Here is a 23,217-nt window from a genome sequence, read left to right as displayed (position 1 = left end):
GAGAGTAACAAAGGCACATATAACACAGTTGCTCCTGGCATTCCAAAGCCACCTGGGCCAGTATGCTGCTAACCTGTTTACAAAATAGTGCCTGCCAAAATTATTGCTGACTGGCATGGAAAAGGGTCCTACCTCAATGGAAAAAATAAGGCTGCCGTCCCTAGAAACCTTTTGGAGAACATTGCAAAGTACCTCCGTGGAAGTTTCATCGAGATCTCTCAGGAGAATTCAAGGGACAACCCCAGGTACATAAACTGTTCCATAAGGAGTCCCCTGCCTAACTCCATCGGGGAATGAAAAACAGATTTTACCTGTTGTACCACTAGCTCTTCTAGTACAAATAAATTAAAGGCAAGTCAATAGCTATGTTCTGCTAAGTTGGGGGCACCATCACTGTAATGGGAAATACATTTACACACTTACCCAAGGTTCTTTCCCCTGTATCAGGTTCACCTGTGCTCAACTGCCAGGACTGACTAGATTGTGGAGTCTCAAACAGGTCCTGGCTCACAGCACGGCTCAACAATCTCCCCACCCACGGTCACACGTCCCCCATCCTCCTCCTCGCTGTTCAAACCAGGGGCCTCAGGCTCCTTGGAGGCGTGCAAGATGCTGGTGGGGTTTCCTCCAAGTACGGCATGCAGTTCTTTGTAAAAGTGCCAGGTCTGTGGCTCAGCATCAAGTTGACTGTTGGCCTCCCTGGCTTTCTGGTATGCCTGCCACAGTTTCTTCACTTTCGCACAGCACTGCTGCTGCTCCCTGTCATACCCTTTCTCCTGCATCCCCCATTCAATCTGCTCATAGATGTCCACGTTTCTATGGCTGATTTGTGGCTGTGTTTGCACAGCCTCTTCTCCTCACAGGCCCATGAGATTAAATATCACCAGTCTACTCCAAGTGGAAGCATATAGCCGACATGGTCAGCTGCACACCTTGAAGCCCTCTGTTATTGTGTCCTTGCCAAGATGATCAGGAAAAGGCATTAATAAATTTAAAACTTCAAAACTTCGCAGGGATTTAAAGCGCAAGAGAAGTCTTCTGGTCTCCATGACCCCTGGGGCAGCAGAATTCACAACTGTGACCAGAATGATCAGTGTCAGGCATTGAGAGACAGCTGCTGGAGGACTGTTAGGGTTGACGTAGGGAATGCAATGTCTACACTTGCACTGCATTGACCTCAATATATTGACCACGACTCAACGCCACTCAGGGAGGCGGTGTTACTATGCTGGCATAATGGAGAGCTTACAATCAATGGGAGACCAATTTAAGTGTAGAGACACGCATAACTAGGTCAACGCAAGGGGACTTACATTGACCTAACTTTGCAGAGTAAACCAGGCCAAAAGGAAGCAACATAGCGCACTAGTCTGACTACTTGAAGTCTGCAAGCAGATACAACTCATTACTAGAGCATCTTTAGGCATGAAGGGAGGTGGATTTGTACAATGCAGTATCTCTCAGCAAGGAGGAGAATTAGGCAGGAGACTAAGCTCCCATTACTCTATTCTAGACAGCATTATCTATGCAACACCTGCACTAGCTTGAGAAGGGAGTTGAGGCAGGAAGCATCTTAAATGCTGGCAGACTATCTAGCATGGGAGGAAAGTAGCAATCAAAGCACTGTCTAATAGAATCATGGCTGCTGCCAAGATATTGTAAGTGCTACCTACTATGTACATTCCTATAATGTTATACAAATAAATTAAACTTCAGTCTTGATTTTACTGAGTGAGTTTCTTATAATATTAATAAAGAGAAAGCTTCAAAATTTAAAACAAAAGAATATCGCCAGACTTTACTGAGGTGTAATCAAGAAATGTACAAATATCACAATGGGATAGGTTAGTTTCAGATATTGAAATGGTGTTAGGTTTTGGAAGCATTAGGCCAATGTTGAGTTGTTTAAATGAGGAAACTGTTGGTGCTGTGACTAACATGCAAGACTGGGACAATTCCTGGTTGCGCATGACTTCAGACTAGTTGCTTAATGTCTGTGTGTTTCAGTTTCCCTAGTTGTAGAATATGAGACCACCACTTCCTTTACTTCACAGAGGGTTTGTGAAGCTTAATTCACGATTGTAAGGGCTTGTTTACACCTGAAACATTACAGTGATACAGCTGCAGCCCTGTGCTGCCCTCCCCCATACACCCCCACTTAGGAGCCAGACCTGCTGCTGGCTGCTTCCGGGCGCAGCGCAGTGTCAGAACAGGTAGGGACTAGCCTGCCTTAGCTGGGCAGCACTGTCAACGGGACTTTTAACAGCCCAGTCGGTGGTGCTGACCAGAGCCCCCATGACCCAGTGCCTTACATGCCGTGACCCAGTACTTGGTCGCGACCCGCAGTTTGAAAACCACTGGTCTAGAGACAACTGCTTTCCTGAAATGAAACTAGAAGCAAAATCTCTATCTTACATGAGAGGGGTTTTTTAACAACAGTTCTGTGGCTACAATTGTTAGTTTTATGCCAGTATGCTGGTACTTATAAAAGTAATTTACTTATAAAAGTAAAAAGTAAAGTGATTATATTCACAGCATTGTAGCTTCACTGGTAATACAGATCAACCTGGATGAATCATCTCTGAAGACTGCAAGCAATAGTACTCGCTAATTAGGCACGAGTTTCCCCAGAAATGTACACACACCCCTCAACCACCACTACAAATGGAGGTTCTCTGCCTCTCCCTTTTTAGCATGGAATAGGAGAAATTACTTTAGTACAAGGCTTTGGAAAAAGTGACTGATTGAAATAAATGGCCATAAACTCCTCCCAGTTGGTCATTAAACCCTAATAAACATTCTGCACCTCATTCATTACTGCTTAATTATATGTATAGCGTGCTGTCAACACAAGTCTTCTACCACCACCATTTTAGTTGGTTTACTCATGTATTAAGTTCAATTAAGAGGGAATTTATAAGCCATTTGGTTCCCCAGGGTAGTGTTTATTGGACAAGGATGCATAAGTGAAGTTGAAGTAAAGTAGTTTTGCTTATTCAAAGTGTGGCAAACAAGCCAAATTAGAGAGAGAACCAATTAATACAGCAGTAGCGCGTGTTTGTGTATTCATTGTCTAGATTGCGTGTGTGTTTTCCCTTGTGAGGGCCAATCTACAATGGATGAGTAGCAACTCAGCAGGGGGCCATCAGATCTGACTTCACAAGCAATAATGAGCCCCAATTTGTGTCTCCGTTACACCAGTGTACAGAAGAAATAATGAAGTCAACTGAGTGAATAAGTCCCAATTATTGTCTTTTCTAGCCAGGCACTTGAGGAATGCGAGTTGGCTGGCTACTAGGACATTGGGAGAGGTCCTGAAATGGCACTCACTATAATCACTGCTAAAAGTGTATGCAGCACAGCACATCTCAGCATTTGCACTGATAGCTTGTGGAATATACACAGGGCTTAAACAACAAAAATCAAGCAAAAAATGATCTTGCAGAGTGTAGTTTCGTTTCTCATGGAGGTTGCGTTTGTTTTTTTAACGGCTATATTTCCAGCCATAAGGAAGGGAATGCAGGACATCCCTAGTTCAAAGCCAGCATTAGTAATGCTTCTTTGGAATGCTGTAGGACTCTGGGGATGCAACTACAATTTCTACCACTCAGACCAGGGAATCTGAAGATCTCGGGGTGGTGGGGGGAGGAAAGAATATTCAGGTCATGTTGTCAGGTCCCCTAGAAGTGCAAGGTTATTCCCTAACATGGTTTGACTGAAAAGGACACTGTCAACTTGATTTATCTTCGATTGACTGACTGTCACCTGTTTTTCTTTTCTTTTTTTTTTTTGTTTGGGGGCAGGGGGAAGAGATTCTGTTTTGTTTTTTAAATTCACTGCTCTAAATACTATGAAATTATTATTTTTTTAATTCCTTTGAAGTAAGATTCAAGAGATTTTTCTGCTCCTCCATTGATGTTAATAAAAGTCTCTTCAGCAAGAGAGGCTGACTGACTATAAGGGGAACAGTGAAACTGGCTACGCACAAAATGCTGTCAAACGCATAAAATAACCAAAATTGAAAAACAGAGAAACATTTTCATGCGTTTTTTTCAGTTATAGTAATGTTCCAGTTATTCGTAGCATCTAGCATTATAGTTAGGTGTGACTAATATTGAGGAACAATAGCAGTTTTCATGGTGATGATGTAACTTGAATTGGCAATACTGGAAACTTCCGAAGAGCAACTCCAGCTATAAATGAATCTGCAAATAATTTAGGATATTTATATTGAAAGCATACATTTTTAAAGAGGAAACATTAAATAAAAAACAATTTAGACTATGAGGTTATTGAGAGAGATAGTGTTTGGGGGCTTTCGTTTATTTTTAATTTTTAACAAGTGTGTACTATTTTTACCACTATTAAATTATATCTACTTTAACATCGGATTCCCCCCCCCATTGTAGTTTAGATATATGTTTTGCTACATGGTATAATCAATCTCTATCAAGAGCTGGAAATGCATTCATTATCTATTTCTACAACCAGATAAATCACATTATAAATCTAGACCACAGTTAGGCTTCTCTGCATTCCTTTTTAGTATGGAATCAGAGTTTCTACTGTGATTTTGAAAGAAGGGTGAAAGATATTAATGCAGTTCCAAAATACAAGGATTCTGGAAAGCTACAAAAATACAGTCTTCTCTGTAGGCTTTTGGCTAAGATATTCCAGGGTACAAAATATATCATTCCAGGGTACAAAAATATCGGAAGGACAGAACAGGTCGTGGGGGGTGGGGGAGTGGCACTATATGTAGAATCAAATGAAATAAAAATCTTAAATGAATCCACATGTTCCATAGAATCTCTATGGATAGTAATTCAATGCTCTAATAAGAACATAACAGTAGGGATCTATTATCGACCACCTGACCAGGGCAGTGATAGGGATGATGAAATGCTAAGGGAGATTAGAGAGACCATCAAAATAAAAAAACCTCAGTAATAGTGGGGGATTTCAATTATCCCCATACTGACTGGGTACATGTCACCTCAGGACGAAATGCAGAGACAAAATGTCTCGATACTTTAAATGACTGCTTCTTGGAGCAGCTGGTACAGGAACCCACAAGGGGAGATGTAACTCTTGATCTAGTCCTGAGTGGAGCGCAGGATCTGGTCCAAGAGGTAACTATAACAGGACCGCTTGGAAATAGTAACCATAATAGAACAACATTTAACATTCCTGTGGTGGGAAGAACACCTCAACAGCCCAACACTGTGGCATTTAATTTCAGAAAGGGGAACTATACAAAAATGAGGAAGTTAGTTAAACAGAAATTAAAAGGTCCAGTGACTAGAGTGAAACCCCTGCAAGCTGCATGGACACTTTTCAAAGACACCATAATAGAGGCTCAACTTAAATGTATACCCCAAATTAAAAACACAGTAAAAGAACTAAAAAAAGAGAGCCACCATGGCTTAACAACCATGTAAAAGAAGCAGTGAGAGATAAAAAGGCATCTTTTAAAAAGTGGAAGTCAAATCCTAGTGAGGTAAACAGAAAGGAGCATAAACACAGCCAAATTAAATGTAAAAATGTAATAAGAAAAGCCAAAAAGGAGTTTGAAGAACAGCTAGCCAAAAACTCAAAAGGTAATAAAATGTTTTTTAAGTATATCAGAAGCAGGAAGCCGGCTAAACAACCAGTGGGGCCCATGGACGATCGAGATACAAAAGAAGCACTTAAAGACAAAAAAGTCATCGCAGAGAAACTAAATGAATTCTTTGCTTCAGTCTTCACGGCGGAGGATGTTAGGGAAATTCCCAAACCTGAGCCGTCTTTTGTAGGTGACAAATCTGAGGAATTGTCACAGATTGAAAAAAGAAAAGGAGTACTTGTGGCACTTTAGAGGCTAACCAATTTATTTGAGCATGAGCTTTCGTGAGCTACAGCTCACTTCATCGGATGCATACTGGGGAAATTGCAGAAAACATTATTATATACACAGACACCATGAAACAATACCCCCTCCCACCCCACTCTCCTGCTGGTAATAGCTTATCTAAAGTGATCATCAAGATGGGCCATTTCCAGCACAAATCCAGGTTTTCTCACCCTCCGCCCCCCCACAGACAAACTCACTCTCCTGCTGGTAATAGCCCATCCAAAATGACCACTCTCTCCTTACAACGTGCATGAAAATCAAGGTGGGCCATTTCCAGCACAAATCCAGGTTCTCTCGCCCCCCTCCCCCCCCCCCCCAAACACACACACACAAACTCACTCTCCTGCTGGTAATAGCCTATCCAAAGTGACCACTCTCCTTACAACTTGCATGAAAATCAAGGTGGGCCATTTCCAGCACAAATCCAAGTTTAACCAGAAGGCCGGGGGGGGGGGGGGGAACAAGGGGAAATAGGCTACCTTGCATAATGACTTAGCCACTCCCAGTCTCTATTTAAGCCTAAATTAATAGTATCCAATTTGCAAATGAATTCCAATTCAGCAGTTTCTCGCTGGACTCTGGATTTGAAGTTTTTTTGTTGTAAGATAGCGACCTTCATGTCTCTGATTGCGTGACCAGAGAGATTGAAGTGTTCTCCGACTGGCTTATGAATGTTATAATTCTTGACATCTGATTTGTGTCCATTTATTGTCAAGAATTATAACATTCATAAGCCATCATAAGCAGCTACTGTACCCAATGACTGGAAGATAGCTAATGTAACGCCAATATTTAAGAAGGGCTCTAGAGGTGATCCTGGCAATTACAGACCGGTAAGTCTAACATCAGCACTGGGCAAATTAGTTGAAACAATAGTAAAGAATAAAATTGTCAGACACATAGAAGAACATAAATTGTTACGCAAAAGTCAACATGGTTTTTGTAAAGGGAGATCATGTCTTACTAATCTATTAGAATTCTTTGAGGGGGTCAAACAAACATGTGGACAAGGGGGCTCCAGTGGACATAGTGTACTTAGATTTCCAGAACGCCTTTGACAAGGTCCCTCACCAAAGGCTCTTACATAAATTAAGGGTAGGAATAAATGGTAAATTTTCAGAATGGAGAGGGGTAACTAGTGGTGTTCCCCAAGAGTCAGTCCTAGGACCAATCCTATTCAATTTATTCATAAATGATCTGGAGAAAGGGGTAAACAGGGAGGTGGCAAAGTTTGCAGACAATACTAAACTGCTCAAGATAGTTAAGACCAAAGCAGACTGTGAAGAACTTCAAAAAGATCTCACAAAACTAAGTGATTGGGCAACAAAATGGCAAATGAAATTGAATGTGGATAAATGTAAAGTAATGCACATTGGAAAAAATAACCCCAACTATACATATAATATGATGGGGGCTAATTTAGCTACAATTAATCAGGAGAAAGATCTTGGAGTCATTGTGGATAGTTCTCTGAAGATGTCCATGCAGCGTGCAGTGGCCATCAAAAAAGCAAACTGGATGTTAGGAATCATTAAAAAAGGGATAGAGAATAAGATGGAGAATATCTTATTGCCCTTATATAAATCCATGGTACGCCCACATCTTGAATAGTGCATACAGATGTGGTCTCCTCATCTCAAAAAAGATACACTGGCATTAGAAAAGGTTCAGAAAAGGGCAACTAAAATTATTAGGGGTGTGGAACAGGTCCCATATAAAGGAGAGATTAAAGAGGCTAGGACTTTTCAGCTTGGAAAAGAGGAGACTAAGGGGGGATGTGATCGAGGTATATAAAATCATGAGTGGTGTGGAGAAAGTGAATAAGGAAAAGTTATTTACTTGTTCCCACAATATAAGAACTAGGGGCCACTAAATGAAATTAATGGGTAGCAGGTTTAAAACAAATAAAAGGAAGTTCTTCACTCAGTGCACAGTCAACCTTGCCGGAGGAACTCCTTGCCTGAGGAGGTTGTGAAGGCTAGGACTATAACAGTGTTTAAACGAGAACTGGATAAATTCATGGAGGTTAAGTCCATTAATGGCTATTAGCCAGGATGGGTAAGGAATGGTGTCCCTAGCCTCTGTTTGTCAGAGGGTGGAGATGGATGGTGGGAGAGAGATCACTTGATCATTACCTGTTAGGTTCACTCCCTCTGGGGCACCTGGCACTGGCCACTGTCGGTACACAGGATACTGGGCTGGACGGACCTTTGGTCTGACCCAGTATGGCCATTCTTATGTTCTTAAGATCAACTGTAGTCTCAGAGAATGTATATATTATTGAATTATAAGGGTGGCATCTAACATCTGCAGGGAGATGAAATCAGTGATGCAGATGATCTTCAATTATGTCTTATGCTTATGATAGTGTCACCTTAGACTGAGTTAAAGGTGTGGGGAGGTAGTCAAAGGAAAGTGGAAAATTAAAGCATATTTAGACTGTCAATCTTTCACATTCGCAGGAAACCCTGCCAGTTCAGTTTCTATAAAGACAAACTAGCTTATTACTAACTCACTAAAAACTAGTTTATTAATATAAGCACATTCAGCACTCTGGTATAAGGGATCAAGGCACAGTTTCTTCATAACTTGCCTTTGTTTTTCTCACCCCCAAGTGGGTGTGTGTGTTTGGAAATGGATGTTCAAAAGGGTCAAATAAAAACGACTTAGCAGGATTTTTATCCCAACCTCACTGGGAATCCAACAAACCATCTTTGCCTTTTTGTTTTAAATGAATCCTGTGCTTTGAATTACTTTGGAATATCATATGGTACCTTGATCCATTGCTGATGAGAATGCTTTCCCTTATTGTCAATGTGCAATAATACCACACCAACAGGAAGTTAAACACTTCATCTGTCACCCTATTAAAAAAAGAGTAACAAAAAACAAGCAAATCTTGTTATGATAAATATCCATTTCAAGATTATTCTCCTCCCTACCCCAAGAACAGTGTAAGTGAAAAATAGTTTGTGTGAAACCACAGACATTAAGGCCCTGATCCTCCAAACCCTTAGGTACATGCTTAATGTTACACATGACTAGTCCTGCTGAAAACCCCCCTACACAACCCCTACACTGTGCCTTTTCTTCAACAACTATGCAAATTTGGGGGGGGGGGGGGAGAAGAAGTGGAGAAATAGACTCTGTTACTTTGGGAGACTGGGAAAGTGCTATGTGATAAAAAAAGACTTGGGATCCCAGGCTGATGAGCAGGTGTGTAGAGATGACATTAATTCCATTTGAAGGAGGGAGTGCTCCATAAAAGAAGCAGATGATCCAATTTACATAGGCATTTTCAGGCTAATTTAATGAGCAGATACGATTAGATCTATATAAATCCAATCAACTAACAACACAGTAGAGCACTGTACTCTGTTTTCAAGACCTGAAAAACTCCTCTATTTTGACATCCTAAAGTTTAAAGTCTAGACAACCCTGAGCATTTGTGCATTCCAGGGAATTATATCCTTAACAAATGATGTTGCATTCATGGCAGACTTAAAAGGGAGCTTAACAGGAGGGCCAGGCTCAAGTTTTGCTCACAATTAAATACAAGAAGTCGTACAATGCCAGAGACATTTTCATTGCTTTTAATTTACTTTTAGAAAGGACAGCATTTGCTTTGATTTGCACATTCCCCTGCAATGTTTGCAGTCCCAAAATTACAATGCTGTCATAGTGCATTACCACCAGCAAGCAAAAACAAAAACAAAAAAACCCCAATGAGTCTAGCATTGTCCAAGCTGAGCTAAATACATAAATAAACAAATGATTAAATAGGGCTGTTGGTTAATTGCAGTTAACTTGGGGGTTCTCAAACTGGGGGTTGGGACCCGCTAGGGGGCTCGCGAGCTGTCAACCTCCACCTCAAACCCCGCTTGCCTCCAGCATTTATAATGGTGTTAAATATATTAAACAGTGTGTTTAACTTATTGGGGAGGGGAGGGGGGAGGTCGCACTCAGAGGCTTGCAATGTGAAAGGGGTCACCAGTAAAAAAAAAGTTTGAGACCCACTGAGTTAACTCATGCGATTAACTCAAATTAATCAATCACGATTAATCGCAGTTTTAATCACACTGTTAAACAAGAGACTACCAGTTGAAATTAAATGTTTTGGATGTTTTTCTACATTTTCATAGATATATCTATATATCTCTCTCTCTTGTATTGTGTGTTGTAATTGAAATCAAAGTGTATATTTTGATTACAAATATTTGCACTGTAAAAATGATAAACAGAAGAAATAGTATTTTTCAATTCACGTCATACAAGTACTGTAGTGCAATCTCTCTGTCCTGAAAGTGCAACTTACAAATGTAGATTATTTTTTTTTTGTTACATAACTGCACTCAAAAACAAAAACAATGTAAAACTTCAGAGGCTACAAGTGCACTCCGTCCTACTGCTTGTTCAACCAATCGCTCACACAAACAAAAACAATGAGGAGTCCGGTGGCACTTTAAAGACTGACAGATTTATTTGGGCATAAGCTTTCGTGGGTAAAAAACCCACTTCTTCATACATCTGAAGAAGTAGGGTTTTTTACCCATGAAGGTGCCACTGGACTCCTCGTTGTTTTTGTGGATACAGACTAACACAGCTACCCCTCTGATACTCAGACAAACAAAAAGAAAAAGGAGTACTTGTGGCACCTTAGAGACTAACCAATTTATTTGAGCATAAGCTTTCGTGAGCTACAGCTCACTTCATCGGATGCATGCAGTGGAAAATAAAGTGGGGAGATTTTATATACACAGAGAACATGAAACAATGGGTATTACTATACAGACTGTAACAAAAGTGATCAGGTAAGGTGAGCTATTACCAGCAGGTGAGCCGGGGGTGGGGGGCGATGTTTTGTAGTGATAATCAAGATGGGCCATTTCCAGCAGTTGACAAGAACGTGTGAGGAACAGTAGGGGGGGAAATAAACAAGGGGAAATAGTTTTACTTTGTGTAATGACACATCCACTCCCAGTCTTTATTCAAGCCTAAGTTAATTGTATTCAGTTTGCAAATTAATTCCAATTCAGTAGTCTCTCGTTGGAGTCAGTTTTTGAAGGTTTTTTGTTGAAGAATTGCAACTTTTAGGTCTGTAATCGAGTGACCAAAGAGATTGAAGTGTTCTCTGACTGGTTTTTGAATGTTATAATTCTTGACGTCTGATTTGTGTCCATTTATTCTTTTACGTAGAGACTGTCCAGTTTGGCCAATATACATGGCAGAGGGGCATTGCTGGCACATAATGGCATATATCACATTGGTAGATGCACAGGTGAACGAATCTCTGATAGCGTGGCTGATGTGATTAGGCCCCATGATGGTGTCCCCTGAATAGATATGTAAACAAGTTTGTTTACATTTACAGGAGATAATGCTGCCCTCTTCTTATTTACAATGTCACCAGAAAGTGAGAACAGGCATTTGCATGGCACTTTTGTAGCCATCATTGCAAGGTATTTATGTGCCAGATATGCTAAACATTCATATGCCCCTTCATGCTTCAGCCACCATTCCAGAGGACATGCTTCCATGCTGATGACGCTCGTTTAAAAAAAAAAAAAAAAAAAAAAGTGTTAATTAAATTTTGACTGAATTCCTTGGGGGAGAATTGTATGTCCCCTGCACTGTTTTACCCGCATTCTGCCCTATACTTCATATTATAGCACTCTCGGATGATGACCCAGCACATGTTGTTCATTTTAAGAACATTTTCACTGCAGATCTGACAAAACGCAAAGAAGGTACCGATGTGAGATTTGTAAAGATAGCTACAGCACTCGACCCAAGATTTAAGGATCTAAAGTACCTTCCAAAATCTCAGAGGGATCAGGTAGGGAGCATGCTTTCATTAGTCTTAAAAGAGCAACACTCCAATATGGAAACTACAGAACCTTACCCACCAAAAAAGAAAATCAACCTTCTACTGGTAGCGTCTGACTCAGATAATGAAAATGAACGTGCATTGGTCTGCACTGCTTTGGACGGTTTTCAAGCAGAACCCATCATCAGCATGGACGCATGTCCCCTGGAATGGCGGCTGAAGTAGGCACATGTGGCATGTAAATATCTAGCGACACTGGCTACAAAAGTGCCATGCGAACGCCTGTTCTCACCTTTCAGGTGTCATTGTAAATAAGAAGTGGGCAGCATTATCTCCTGAAAATGTAAACAAACTTGTTTGTCAGAGCGACTGGCTGAACAAGAAGTAGGACTCAGTGGACTTGCAAGCTCTAAAACTTTAGACTGTTTTATTTTTGAATGCAGTATTTTTGTACATAATTCTAGATTTGTAAGTTCAACGTCCATGATAAAGAGATTGCATTACAGTACTTGTATTAGGTGAATTGAAAAATACTATTTCTTTTGTCTTGTTACAGTGCAAAGACTTGTAATAAAAAATAAATATAAAGTAAGCACTATACACTTGGTATTCTGTGTTGTAATTGAAATCAAAGTGTATATTTTGATTACAAAATATTTGCACTGTAAAAATCAATATATCTGAAAACGTAGAAAACATCCAAAAATATTTAAATAAATGGTATTCTATTATTGTTTAACAATGTGATTAAATCACAATTAATTTTTTTAACTGCTTGACAGCCCTATTAAATAGTAAATTTAAAAATGCTTTCAGCTGTAATAATTTATGGTGCTACTAGTAGCAAAGGAAAGGAAATTGGTTTTAAAAGATATGGTCCTGATCCTCCAAATATTTCCACATGAATAACTTTTATGCACATAAATAGCTCCATTGACGAAAATGGGACTACTCACAAGTGTGTTTTCAGGACAGCACTAGGATTTATCTTGACGGCACCTCTTAACTCTGAATTCTGCACTAATCACAGTAGAGTTAGCAGTTTTGTTTGTTAAATTCTGATTCTGAGATGCAGAGAAGATAGTGGTTTCTAACTCAACATTCAACACTATATTTTTATTTAAAGTGTTTAATCAGAAATAAAAGTACTGCCTTACCTATAATGAAGAATAAACCTGCATGCTACAGCACCAAGTAACAAGATTATTGTCAAATAAAGTTTGAACTTTTCATATTCATCTTTGTAGGCAAACCTGGGATGACAAAATAAGGTAAAAGTATTAATATTTCTGCCATTAAAAACAAGTAAAACATCTAAATATTTGTGGTTTTAAAACTGATTTACATTCTACAAGTAGAGTTCCCATTCTATATCATGTAATACACTTAACACCCTATCTGTCCAAAGACAAAACTTCTTTAAGTAATATTCATAGTTTTTTTTCTTGGGTGCTTTTCTTATCAACTGTCATGGGGGGGGGGGGGAGAGAAAGACGACACACCACAAAAACAAGCTTTAAAGTAATCCTGAAGAACATTTCTTCCTCATCTCTCCCCCCACCCCCAAAAAAACACCACACATGTAGCTCACTGTTCCATTTTCCTCCCACTGAGAAAATGCAAGCATGGTATAATAGCAGTAAGACCTTTGTACTTATATGGCACCACTGAGAAAGGCTTCACTTTAATAAAGCTCTTCATTAACATGAATTAATTCAATCTCAACACCCTGCGAGATAAGTAAATATTATGAGACAACTATTTCTGTATGGCGATAGTGGAACAGTGAAAGCAACAATGTGACTACAGCTGGATTTTAAGGTCTTTTATCCAGTTCAGAGCAGACAGGGGTGTCTCCTGAATGGCTGTGACTCCTCCAGGATGAGCAATCATCCGTGATGTTGCCGACAGTTTGCACCATGTCACAGTTCGGTGATTCCCTCACTTTCCTTCTATGGAGTAAGTATGCATATCTTCCATGTCGGGTGCTGTCCCTATGTGCCGTGGGGAGGAGAAGCCCAGCACTTGCACAGTTGGGGTCATGGATTAGATTCTGTTTGGTATGTTGGCAACCACTCAGGCTTCAGACCATCTTCTGCGAACATCCTTATCTTCTGCCCGGAGGGCTGTGGCACGAGACCAGAAGGTTTTCTCAATGTTAGTCAGTGGCGGGTGTGTGCGTGTGTTTTATGTCATGGTGGAGCAGTAGTGTGGTATTTGCCATGATCTTTATGTTCTCTCTAACTGTTGCAGCATCTTGTCAGATATTTGCTGGCACAATGTTAGCCAATGCTGATAGGCATGGAAATGGCATGGACACGAGGGTGCTACTGATTATGCACAGAGCAGCATTAATTTCTGGGTCCACTAAAATTGTGGGGGGGCTTTGGCTCCAAATTGGGGCAGAATATTTCTCTGTAGAATGGAGCAGGGCTAGTGTCAACATTTGGTGTATGCAGGTGTTGCTTCCCCAAGATATTCCTGCAAGTTTCTGTATGATGTTGACCCTGGCCTTCATTTCCCTTTTGGTTTGTTCAAGGTGGCAACGGAAGCTGAGCGTGCAGTTCAGGGTTATCCAGGATTACGATCATGCATCAACAGCGACCCACAGAAATTGATGTTTAATGTCTTCTTGGCCTGCATACTATTCAAATCGAAAGCTGAGACCACTGTTTGAGGCATTTGGCTTTAACCACCTAGAAACAGATTTCTAAAGGCTTTTAAAGTCCTGTTCTAGAACCTTTTCTGAGGTTTCAAAGGAGGAAGCCTGAGTAGCCAGCACAAGGTCATCCACGTAACATGAACGTGTGGCAGTATGTTGGTGCAATATCGCTGGTATATAGGTTGAAAAGTGCTGGAGCTAGAATGGACCCTTGAGGGAATCTATTCAGTCTTTGCGGGTTGCTGACAGCATCCCCGAGACGCAGTCTAATAATGATTCATGGTGTATAATTTCACACTTTGTTTCACCTCGGTTAAACAGGTTGTGGTGAAGACAGAACCAGAGCTTAGGCAGCCCAACTGCCAACACATCACATTTCTACTCCAAACGATAATTATACTTCCAATTCCAGGGTCATACTCTGTCCTCAGTAATACCCGTCCTTAACATGGTCTCACAATAGGGATTCACAGTGAATACCTTGAAGACAATGGTGTTACAGATGTTTAACTGGGAGGTCACAGTCTCATCTGCAGATTCTTTATTACTGATGATATAGGTACAAGCCAGAGAGAACCAGCTTAATTAAAATTCAAAGGGCTAGTTTCAGGACTGGCAGTTAAATATATATATTTTTCTCCTTTTCTATTTATAAATGGATCAAATTTTCTCTGGAAGCCACTGAGACCCAATATAGCTGGAATCACACTGCTATTTTTACAGTTACAAAAGAAAAAGTCACAATTTATGCTCTTCTCCAATATACGTCCATGTGTGTGGCCCCCAAATACTAAACTATTTGTTTAAAAACAAGTGGTCAGTTTGAATTCAGTGGAATTACACCATGGATAAATCTGGCACAGTATTTTGAATAGTACATAACTCTATTGATTGATCTTGCAGGGCCAATACCCTGCTCATGCTATGGGGAAAAAAAATCACCTATGCTGTACTTCAATATCTGTCTTCTACTAACTGGGAACAACTGTAAACAAAAAAAACCCCACTTACTTTGCCTGGTTACTTAGAAGAGTTACATTCACATTTCCCAATACCAGATTTAAGTACAAACTGAAAGACAAAACATCCAAAGACAGATCAGTCCATTTTAATTTAATACAAAAGAACTGCTGCCCCGCAGGCTAGATTTAGAAAGATGTTCCAACTCCAGTAAGCAATACTGCATATTGTGGTCTAGATTTTTTAATTATAGCAAGAGATGAAACTAAAGAAATTCGTATAAAATGCAAATGGTGCCTTAGGAATAACATCAGTGCTCTCTTCAAATTGATCCCCAATATTAGTTGGTGATTGGTGTGTTGTTGTTTTTTTGGTTTTTTTTTTAAATCAACATTTTAAGGAGTAAGACAGATAAAAAGTTTCTGGTGGCAGGCCTCTTTACTGTCTGTAGTGTTAGGGATCAGGAGAAATTATGAATCAACAGTGAAAATCAGGGATGGGGAAACTGGATTAATATTTTCACAGCAAGATAGCTACATCTGCAAGAAGCAGCCCATGAATGGCATCCCAGTACTGTTAAGACAGAGTACCACAGATGAGAGCTCTCTTGGTACCAAAGAGCAAAAGCCAATACAATTATAATTGTAATACGGGAGCATTTACATGAATATTCTGAATAACAAATTTCCAGGTTTGCCAAGCCTTAGAGCCCATATAGTTTCTTTCAAAAGTGAAATTTATTTCTGATTCATCTTTCCCTCTCCATTTCAATCCTCCCACAAGCAGGGATGTGATTAAACATCAAATAGTCCACTGTGCTATCTACTATATTACCGTTTCATTTACCTTATGCTTTCCTCTTATTCTTTGCAGATATATCTGTTAAATTCTTTTAGAAGAGACACACTGATCTAAATACTTGTAGCAGCTTTATATTAGGAAGATTAATTTTTAATAAATACATACCCATTTCTCTTTGGCAAATAGGCTTCCATGTCAAAGAAAATATTTTGCCTGTCTTTGATCTGGGTGTTAATTTGCTGTATGAGATCAGATTCTTCAGGACTAGACTTGTGTTTGCACCTGTGAGGATGGTGAAAACACAGATCCCTTTTTACAAAATGGATTTTAAAGGGGATAAAATCAGCTTAAACATGGCAACTTTAAGAAGAAAAAAAAAAAGGTATTTCCTTACCAGCACTTCTAACAGCAAGAGCTTACCTTTAAACTTTGGCTGTTAAAACTGAAAAAATAAAATCTTACTTTCCTCTGTTCATCTCTCAGGTGCCACAAGTCCTCCTTTTATTTTTGCGGATACAGACTAACGGCTGCTACTCTGAAATCTGTTTACACTGTTTCTTTACTTTCACACTATGTTCAGCTTGAGCAACAGAAAGACTAGTCAATGATTATAACCTAATGTGAAAATTTCTAATCAATTTTGCTTTTTGTTTCTCAGATCATTAGCAAGCCGCTATATGTTTCGATTCCAAAAAACTGCTAAGTAATGTTATGAATCCCTTTTCAAAAGGAACTTTTCATTATCTTTAACTTTTTAAAATAGTCTTACAGGTATTTTATAAAAGCTTGCTTTTAAAAATTCTAAACTGATCTGAGTGTGCTTTTAAATTGAAAAATCTCTATCCAGACCATAAACTTCATAAAAGGCAATCTGAAGGGGAAAAACACCTCAACAAGCCCACACTGTATAGCCTTTCAAAGTGACATCATGCAGCCTACAGAGCCTCAAGTGAAAGGATGTTAACTAATTTAAATCCAAGAGATCGATTTGGTCCCTATACAATTAATGTATGTTAGATGGAGGAAGGCAGGGGAAAAGGACCTTCAGATCAGCTCTTCCTGCTGTGTCTCCTCTATTGAAATCAGCAGCTCTGGGGACAGCAGGTGGTGCCAGTTTAAGCACTGCTGAATACAGACAATATTAGAGCAATAGGAGGGCTTTTCATTAACTGCTTTGTGACTCTAATCTCAATCATACTGCTGCTCAGCACACAAAGTTCTTCTGAATAGAAGGAAGAGATAAGTGCTGAAATAGTGCAATGATGGACATTTTAAAAAACCTCTAAAATAGACTGTCATATGGAGTTCACTGCTTTGTACCAAAGGAGAGAAAATTTGAGGGGGATGAGGAGGAGGAACAAATTTAATCTCCAAACTATAAAGCAAGATGACACTTCTGTGGATTTTTTAAGTTACTGCCCAGCTGTGCTAAGAGATTATTCCAGTTGCAACTACCAATGTGTGAAGAGATAGGGAACAGCCTGCCAGTGCTCAAAACAAAGGAGAAAAATGCAGATTCCTTTTACTCCTGGAGGAATTATGCACCACTGTGTATGCACAGAATTTATGTCCCCCGCAGATTTTTTTGCTTCCCCGCAGAAAAATTACTTTCTGAAAGGGAAGCAAAGGGAAGCCACAAGAGCAGTCAGGAGATCCTCCCCAGCAGTGTGTTTCGGGTGCCTGGGGCAGCCGGCAGAGAGGTAAATCACTGTGGGGGCATGGGGCAGGACAGGGGAAGACCCGACTGGTGGCTCTTATCCTGTGCCGGGTTTAGCTGCTAGACCCATCCCCAGATTTCTCCTCCAGTGGCAGGAAGTTCTGCAAACTCCCCACCCCCACCTCCTGCACCCATCGCTCCTCAGCTGCAGGGGGAGGGATCCCTGTACAGGGAGCTGCTTCTCCATCTGCCTAATCCCCATGCATCCAGACCCCCGCACCGCCGATCCTCTCCCCCCCACACACACTCAGAACCCCCCGATGAGCCCCTCTCCACCTGCACCACCCCAATGAGCCACCCACACCTGGATCCCCACCCCATCAAGCCTCAATCAGCTGCATCTGGATACCCACCCCACTGAGCCCCACTCCCTCAGCATCTAGACCCCCCACTCAGCCCCCCACACCAAGATCCCCCCCCCCCAATTGAGCCCCAAACACCTTCTCACCTGGACCTCCTGACAGAGTCCCATCATCATTGCACCCCAAACCCCCCAACAAGCCCCTGAGCATCCAGATCCCCTACTGAGCCACCTGCACCCAGATTGCCCCAGACAAAACCTTCTCAACTCACACCTGGATCCCCCCACATTAAGCCCCTCCACACTTGGATCCTGCCTTACTGAGCCTGCCTGCCAACACCTGATGCAGCTGGCACAGGGAGGGCGGGGCCCCTGGAGTGTTTCTGGGGCAGGCCAGGTCCTTGCGCTGCATCAGGGTTGGGTGCAGCCTCACCACTGAGTCCATGTCCTTGGCGGGGTGGAGAAGAGGTTGCACAGTGATCTCCCACCTCTGTGCTCAGTGATCTCCCACCTCTGTGCTCCCCAATGCCACGCTGGAGCCTCCACATTTATTTGACAAATAAAATTTGCAGAATTTTAAAATATTGTGTGCAGAAATTTTTTTTTTTTGGTGCAGAATGTCCTCAGGAGTGTTCCTTTGTAGTGGCAGAACAGAAGGAAAAGGGAGTTCATTTTTCAACGTTTACCACTTGAGCACTTGGAAATGGGACAATAAATTGGGTCACATCAGGAAATTCTGAAAAGGAAATATTAGTAGATGATAACTAAAAGTCCGTGTAGTAGAACACTATCAAGTCCTCATCTCCTTCTCTTTAAAAATGTATCTTAGTCTGGTGGTTAATCAATGCTTACATATGATCTAACACAGAGTAACTCTAAAAGATAAATATTTGATGAACTGGGAAGCAAATGTTAACTAGTACAAACATTACAATATCAGCTTTAAATCTAAAAAAAAAAAAAAAAAAAAAAGATTAAAAAACTATTCCTCTTTTAGAAGTATATTAAAGTCCCCAATAAGCCAGAAGAGATGCCCCATATATTTATCTCTAAACGTTAAATCATCATAGTGTTTTTGTAAATTTAGCTAGCACATAGCTTTGCTGTTGCAGGTTTTTGGGCTTAAAATATTCCTAGGCTACATGTGATTTGTCACAGCCTATGATTTATGGGAAAATTGGTAAAACAACAATTAACATGAAAATTGGAAGTAGCCTGCAACCTTGAGAGACACTAAGGCAATATTTTTAGCCTAGTGCCCATGGAATTAAGCATACAGCTCTTGTTGTTGGTGGGAGTTGAGTATCCAAACACCATATTGGAAGAATACCACTGAGGATTAAAATTTACCTTCAGATGCAACTACATGGCTACCAGCGAATTCACATGACTTTTCCATAGTTAGATGGAACTGAGTTTTATCTTACTAATAAAACTACAGGTAACAGGCTGATGGCAATGCAGTCCTACAGTATAAAAATATTCCTACAACAAAATATATTGTAGGGAGCAATTCTGTATTGGCTCCTGAGGGATACACGAGATGATCTAGTTGGTCTTTTCTACTTCTATGAATCTATTATGGTAGTAGTTTCATCAAAATTTACACCGCTGTGATAACCTAAGGCTGCTCGCTTTTTAGGAGACTGGGCATGCAGCAAAACAATAGTTATAGCCTGTATTTCAGTCACTCAGGAGAACCCCCCCCCCCCCCCCCAAGACTATCCCATTACCGTTGGAGGCTGTATTTCAAGTCTTTTAATTTCCTCTTCTGTTTACGAATGGAGCTGCTGCATGCAGCCTGCAAGTTATTGAGTTCTTCAAGTTTCTGTCTATAGACCTTGTGAGTTTCCTGCAAAAGAGCAGAGAAAAAAGGAGAAAGAAGATGCAATTTCTTTAAGCCAGAAAAACCTTTGGAGAAAAATAAAAAACAAAAACAAGGCACACGCTATTTTTCTGGGAGAGCAGGGGCCCAGGTTGCTCCTCCATCTTGCTCCTACCTGCCTAAGGAACAGGTCTGCCTGTAACTGTGGGTGCTTTTTGAGATTAACATCTGTATCTCCCAGTAACTTCAACTGGAGCCGTGGGTGCTCTCAACACCACCACCAAAAACAAAAGTCATTTTCATGATTTTGATGTCATTCCTAGTGGGGAAGGTACCTGCTGCTGAAATATGGCCAAGTGCACCATTTATCTTAAATTGGTTTCATTCTATGCAAGGTTCTCAGGATACCTATGGCACATGAATGCCCAGTCCAAGTGATTATAAATTTCACTTAAAAAATAAAAAGCCTATATAAAGAGGAGGAGGAATGTCTCCTATTTACTTCATTTCCCTTGCTGTTACTGAAGAGGTCATTTATACTTCATAATGAGCTTTTCCACTCATTAAAAAAAAAAAAAAAAAGTCTCCTCCTCCGGTCTGATCCTGCAGTAAAGTCATAATCCTATGTTCCATCCCAATCTGTTTCTGTGAAATGGCTGGTTAAATGACAGATTAAGGACTCCAATTTCACAGTACAATAAAATGGGAGGTGAAGAGCTAGGAAGAAGAGAGGAAAACAGACCTGGTTTACACATAAAACCCTCTTTACCACTTTTGCTAATTAAACAAATTTGAATGACTAGTAACCAGTACCATATTCTGATTAACAGATATAGTTTGAAGTCTGCCACTCCCTATAGCTTGACAGGCCCTCTTTAAAAAGAAGAGCCTCCTCATCACAACCTGTTACGTTTTCACTTCTGAACCCATAAATTACTGCTTGGCTGGCTTTTCCACTGGCTGTGAGCACATCTGCATGTTCCTCGCACCTATGCACACCCCTCATTTTAGCTTGCAGGCTAACGTGGTAATTTCTTCACTCTTTATGTTGGTTTTATTGCCCTTGCTGAATTAGTCTGGGACAAAAGTACACACTAAAGCTCCTTCAGCACTAACTATCATTCACCACATTATGGTCACACCAGCTGGCTGAAGCTAAACCCAAGCAAGACAGAGGTTATGCTGGTGGGCACAAGAAAGTACTCTGAAGAGTTTGCAGCTGTGGTGCAGTCTCATTTCGTTGAAGGTAGACAGCCACCATCGGTCAATTCAGTTTCTAGCTAAGGAATGCTCCTGGATTCCTACTGGTACTAAGCTCTCACATTGCAGCATCCATGAATAACGCTTTCTACCATCTCCAGTTGGCTAGGAAACACCATCCAACCCTGACAAATGATGACCTGGCCTCAGTTATTCATGCCTTCATCACCTCTCAGCTGGACTAAAGCAATGTGATATACCTGGGCATGAAGCCTTCAGCTCTTAGGAAGCTCCATCTAATACAGAATGCTGCAGTACATCTCCTTACCAACAAATACACCAAACCTGTCCTCTGCTTGCTACACTGGCTTCCCATAGAATATCGAATCAAGTTCAAGATCTCTGCCCTCATCTTCAAATTTACACTGGGCCCAGGTCATTGTGTAGCTAAAAGATCAACTAAACCTCTGAGATGAGGACCACAAGCGATAGCTTCCCTCCTCTAGCACATTATAGAAAACTGCATTAAGGGTGAAGCTCCATGGTGCAGAAGACAGAACTTTCTCAAGGGCCAGTTCCAGATGGTGAAGTGAACATCTACAGGAACTAAGGATCATTGCAAAACTTCACCAACTTCCACTCCAAGTGCAAGATGTATTTCTTTAACTTTGCCTTCTCTATCGAACGTATGGCAACATGTATTTTTGTAAATTATAAAAAGAATTCCAAAGACAAGACACTACTGCAACACACTTAGCCCCCTGGGGAAAGAATGGGAGGGATCACACACACACACACACACACACACTTAGTCACATCATTTAGTGCTCAGCTGCTATGGTGATGAGTGCAGTATAAGAACTTATACAGAACAGTTACATTTGACAAAAAGCGTCTGACAGCTTTCTCCCAGGTCCTCCTAACCTGGAGTGAAAGTGGTTGATCCCATCCGCAACAGTCAGAAAACCAAGCTCAACATCAGCCTGCTTTGTTAAAATAGATGTTCTACTCTGTTGGCTGCGTCCACACCAGTAAGACAACTGTTTTCAAACACAGCTTGAAGACATGACACGACACACCCCGGACAAGCAAAACTAATTTCATGGTATAGACACCAAATTCTTATCCAAACTAGGTCAGAAGCCCTTTTAAAAAAAAAAAAAAGACACAGTTCCAGCCAGACAACATTTTCATCTATACACAGTATGATCACAAGCCAAATAGCAACTGTGCTATGAACTAGCTGAGGGAAGTTTGTCTATAAAGATTTCTGTAAGCGGGATTCTAAGAGTGTAAGTGACACAAATGCCTGTTCACACTGGACACAGCGGTCTAACACTACGAAAGGGTAACCACTCATTTCTGAACAGAGTCATTATTACATACACATTTCTGTAGTGCCAGTCAGTATAGCTGTTGTAGCTGGCAGAGTTCAGATTCCAACATCAAGGGTGTTCCCCTTACATTCATAATTAACCCCACCCTCTTTTTTTTTTTTACTCCCACAAAAGTCAATTTAACACATTAGGCAGTGCCTTAATATACCCACTGTTATGGCAAATACGTTGCTCAAGATTTTCAAAAAACCTTCTCTGCCTACAATTAGGCTTCAAGTTCATACTTAGGCACCAAAATAAGTTGCCTGATTTTCAGAAATGCTGAGCACCCAGCAGTGCCGATTGACTTCAAAGGGCACTTCTGGAAGCTCAAGATTTCTGAAAATCAGGGCACTTATTTTGGTGCCTAAATCCAACTTTATGCTGCCAATTTAAAATCTTGGTCATTGCTTTATAAGATTTTGGACTAGAGGAAAAACAACAACAACAAGATGGTGAGGAAGAGGAAGGGGTTAAATGTATAAATAAGATGGTGATCAATTGTTCCCCATGTCCACACAGGGTAGGATAAAAATAATTGGTTTGGTTTGCAACAAGAGAGAATTAGGTTAGACATTGGGGAGGGACTTTCTAACTATAAAGCATAGTTAAGCATGGCACAGGTTATGGTTTTAAGAACAAATTAGACAAACAT

The 23,217-nt window shown here is 40.6% G+C and overlaps 2 protein-coding genes across 9 annotated transcripts in view; one reads left to right on the top strand and one right to left on the bottom strand.

Moving 5' to 3' along the window:
* LOC141999552 (rho-related GTP-binding protein RhoF-like) overlaps window positions 1–23,217 on the top strand; it is a 144,015-nt gene that overhangs the window by 64,802 nt on the left and 55,996 nt on the right. The gene's annotated exons all lie outside the window — the stretch shown is intronic.
* Window positions 1–23,217, bottom strand: part of TMEM120B (transmembrane protein 120B) — a 42,072-nt gene that overhangs the window by 12,399 nt on the left and 6,456 nt on the right. For 3 of the 4 annotated variants that reach the window (XM_074973101.1, XM_074973104.1, XM_074973103.1), the window contains exons 2-6: window positions 19,895–20,013; window positions 16,309–16,425; window positions 15,394–15,453; window positions 12,878–12,973; window positions 8,668–8,757 (exon numbers count right to left, since the gene is read on the bottom strand). In XM_074973101.1, the coding sequence (XP_074829202.1) occupies window positions 8,668–8,757; window positions 12,878–12,973; window positions 15,394–15,453; window positions 16,309–16,425; window positions 19,895–20,013 (482 nt within the window). The remainder of the gene's footprint in view (window positions 1–8,667; window positions 8,758–12,877; window positions 12,974–15,393; window positions 15,454–16,308; window positions 16,426–19,894; window positions 20,014–23,217) is intronic. The other variant, XM_074973102.1, reaches the window with a different exon arrangement.

Source organism: Natator depressus, chromosome 15 (genome assembly GCF_965152275.1).
Source record: "Natator depressus isolate rNatDep1 chromosome 15, rNatDep2.hap1, whole genome shotgun sequence".
Classification (NCBI taxonomy): domain Eukaryota; kingdom Metazoa; phylum Chordata; order Testudines; family Cheloniidae; genus Natator; species Natator depressus.
The sequence above is the reverse complement of the archived record's forward strand: the minus strand, read 5'-3'. Positions and strand labels throughout refer to the sequence as shown.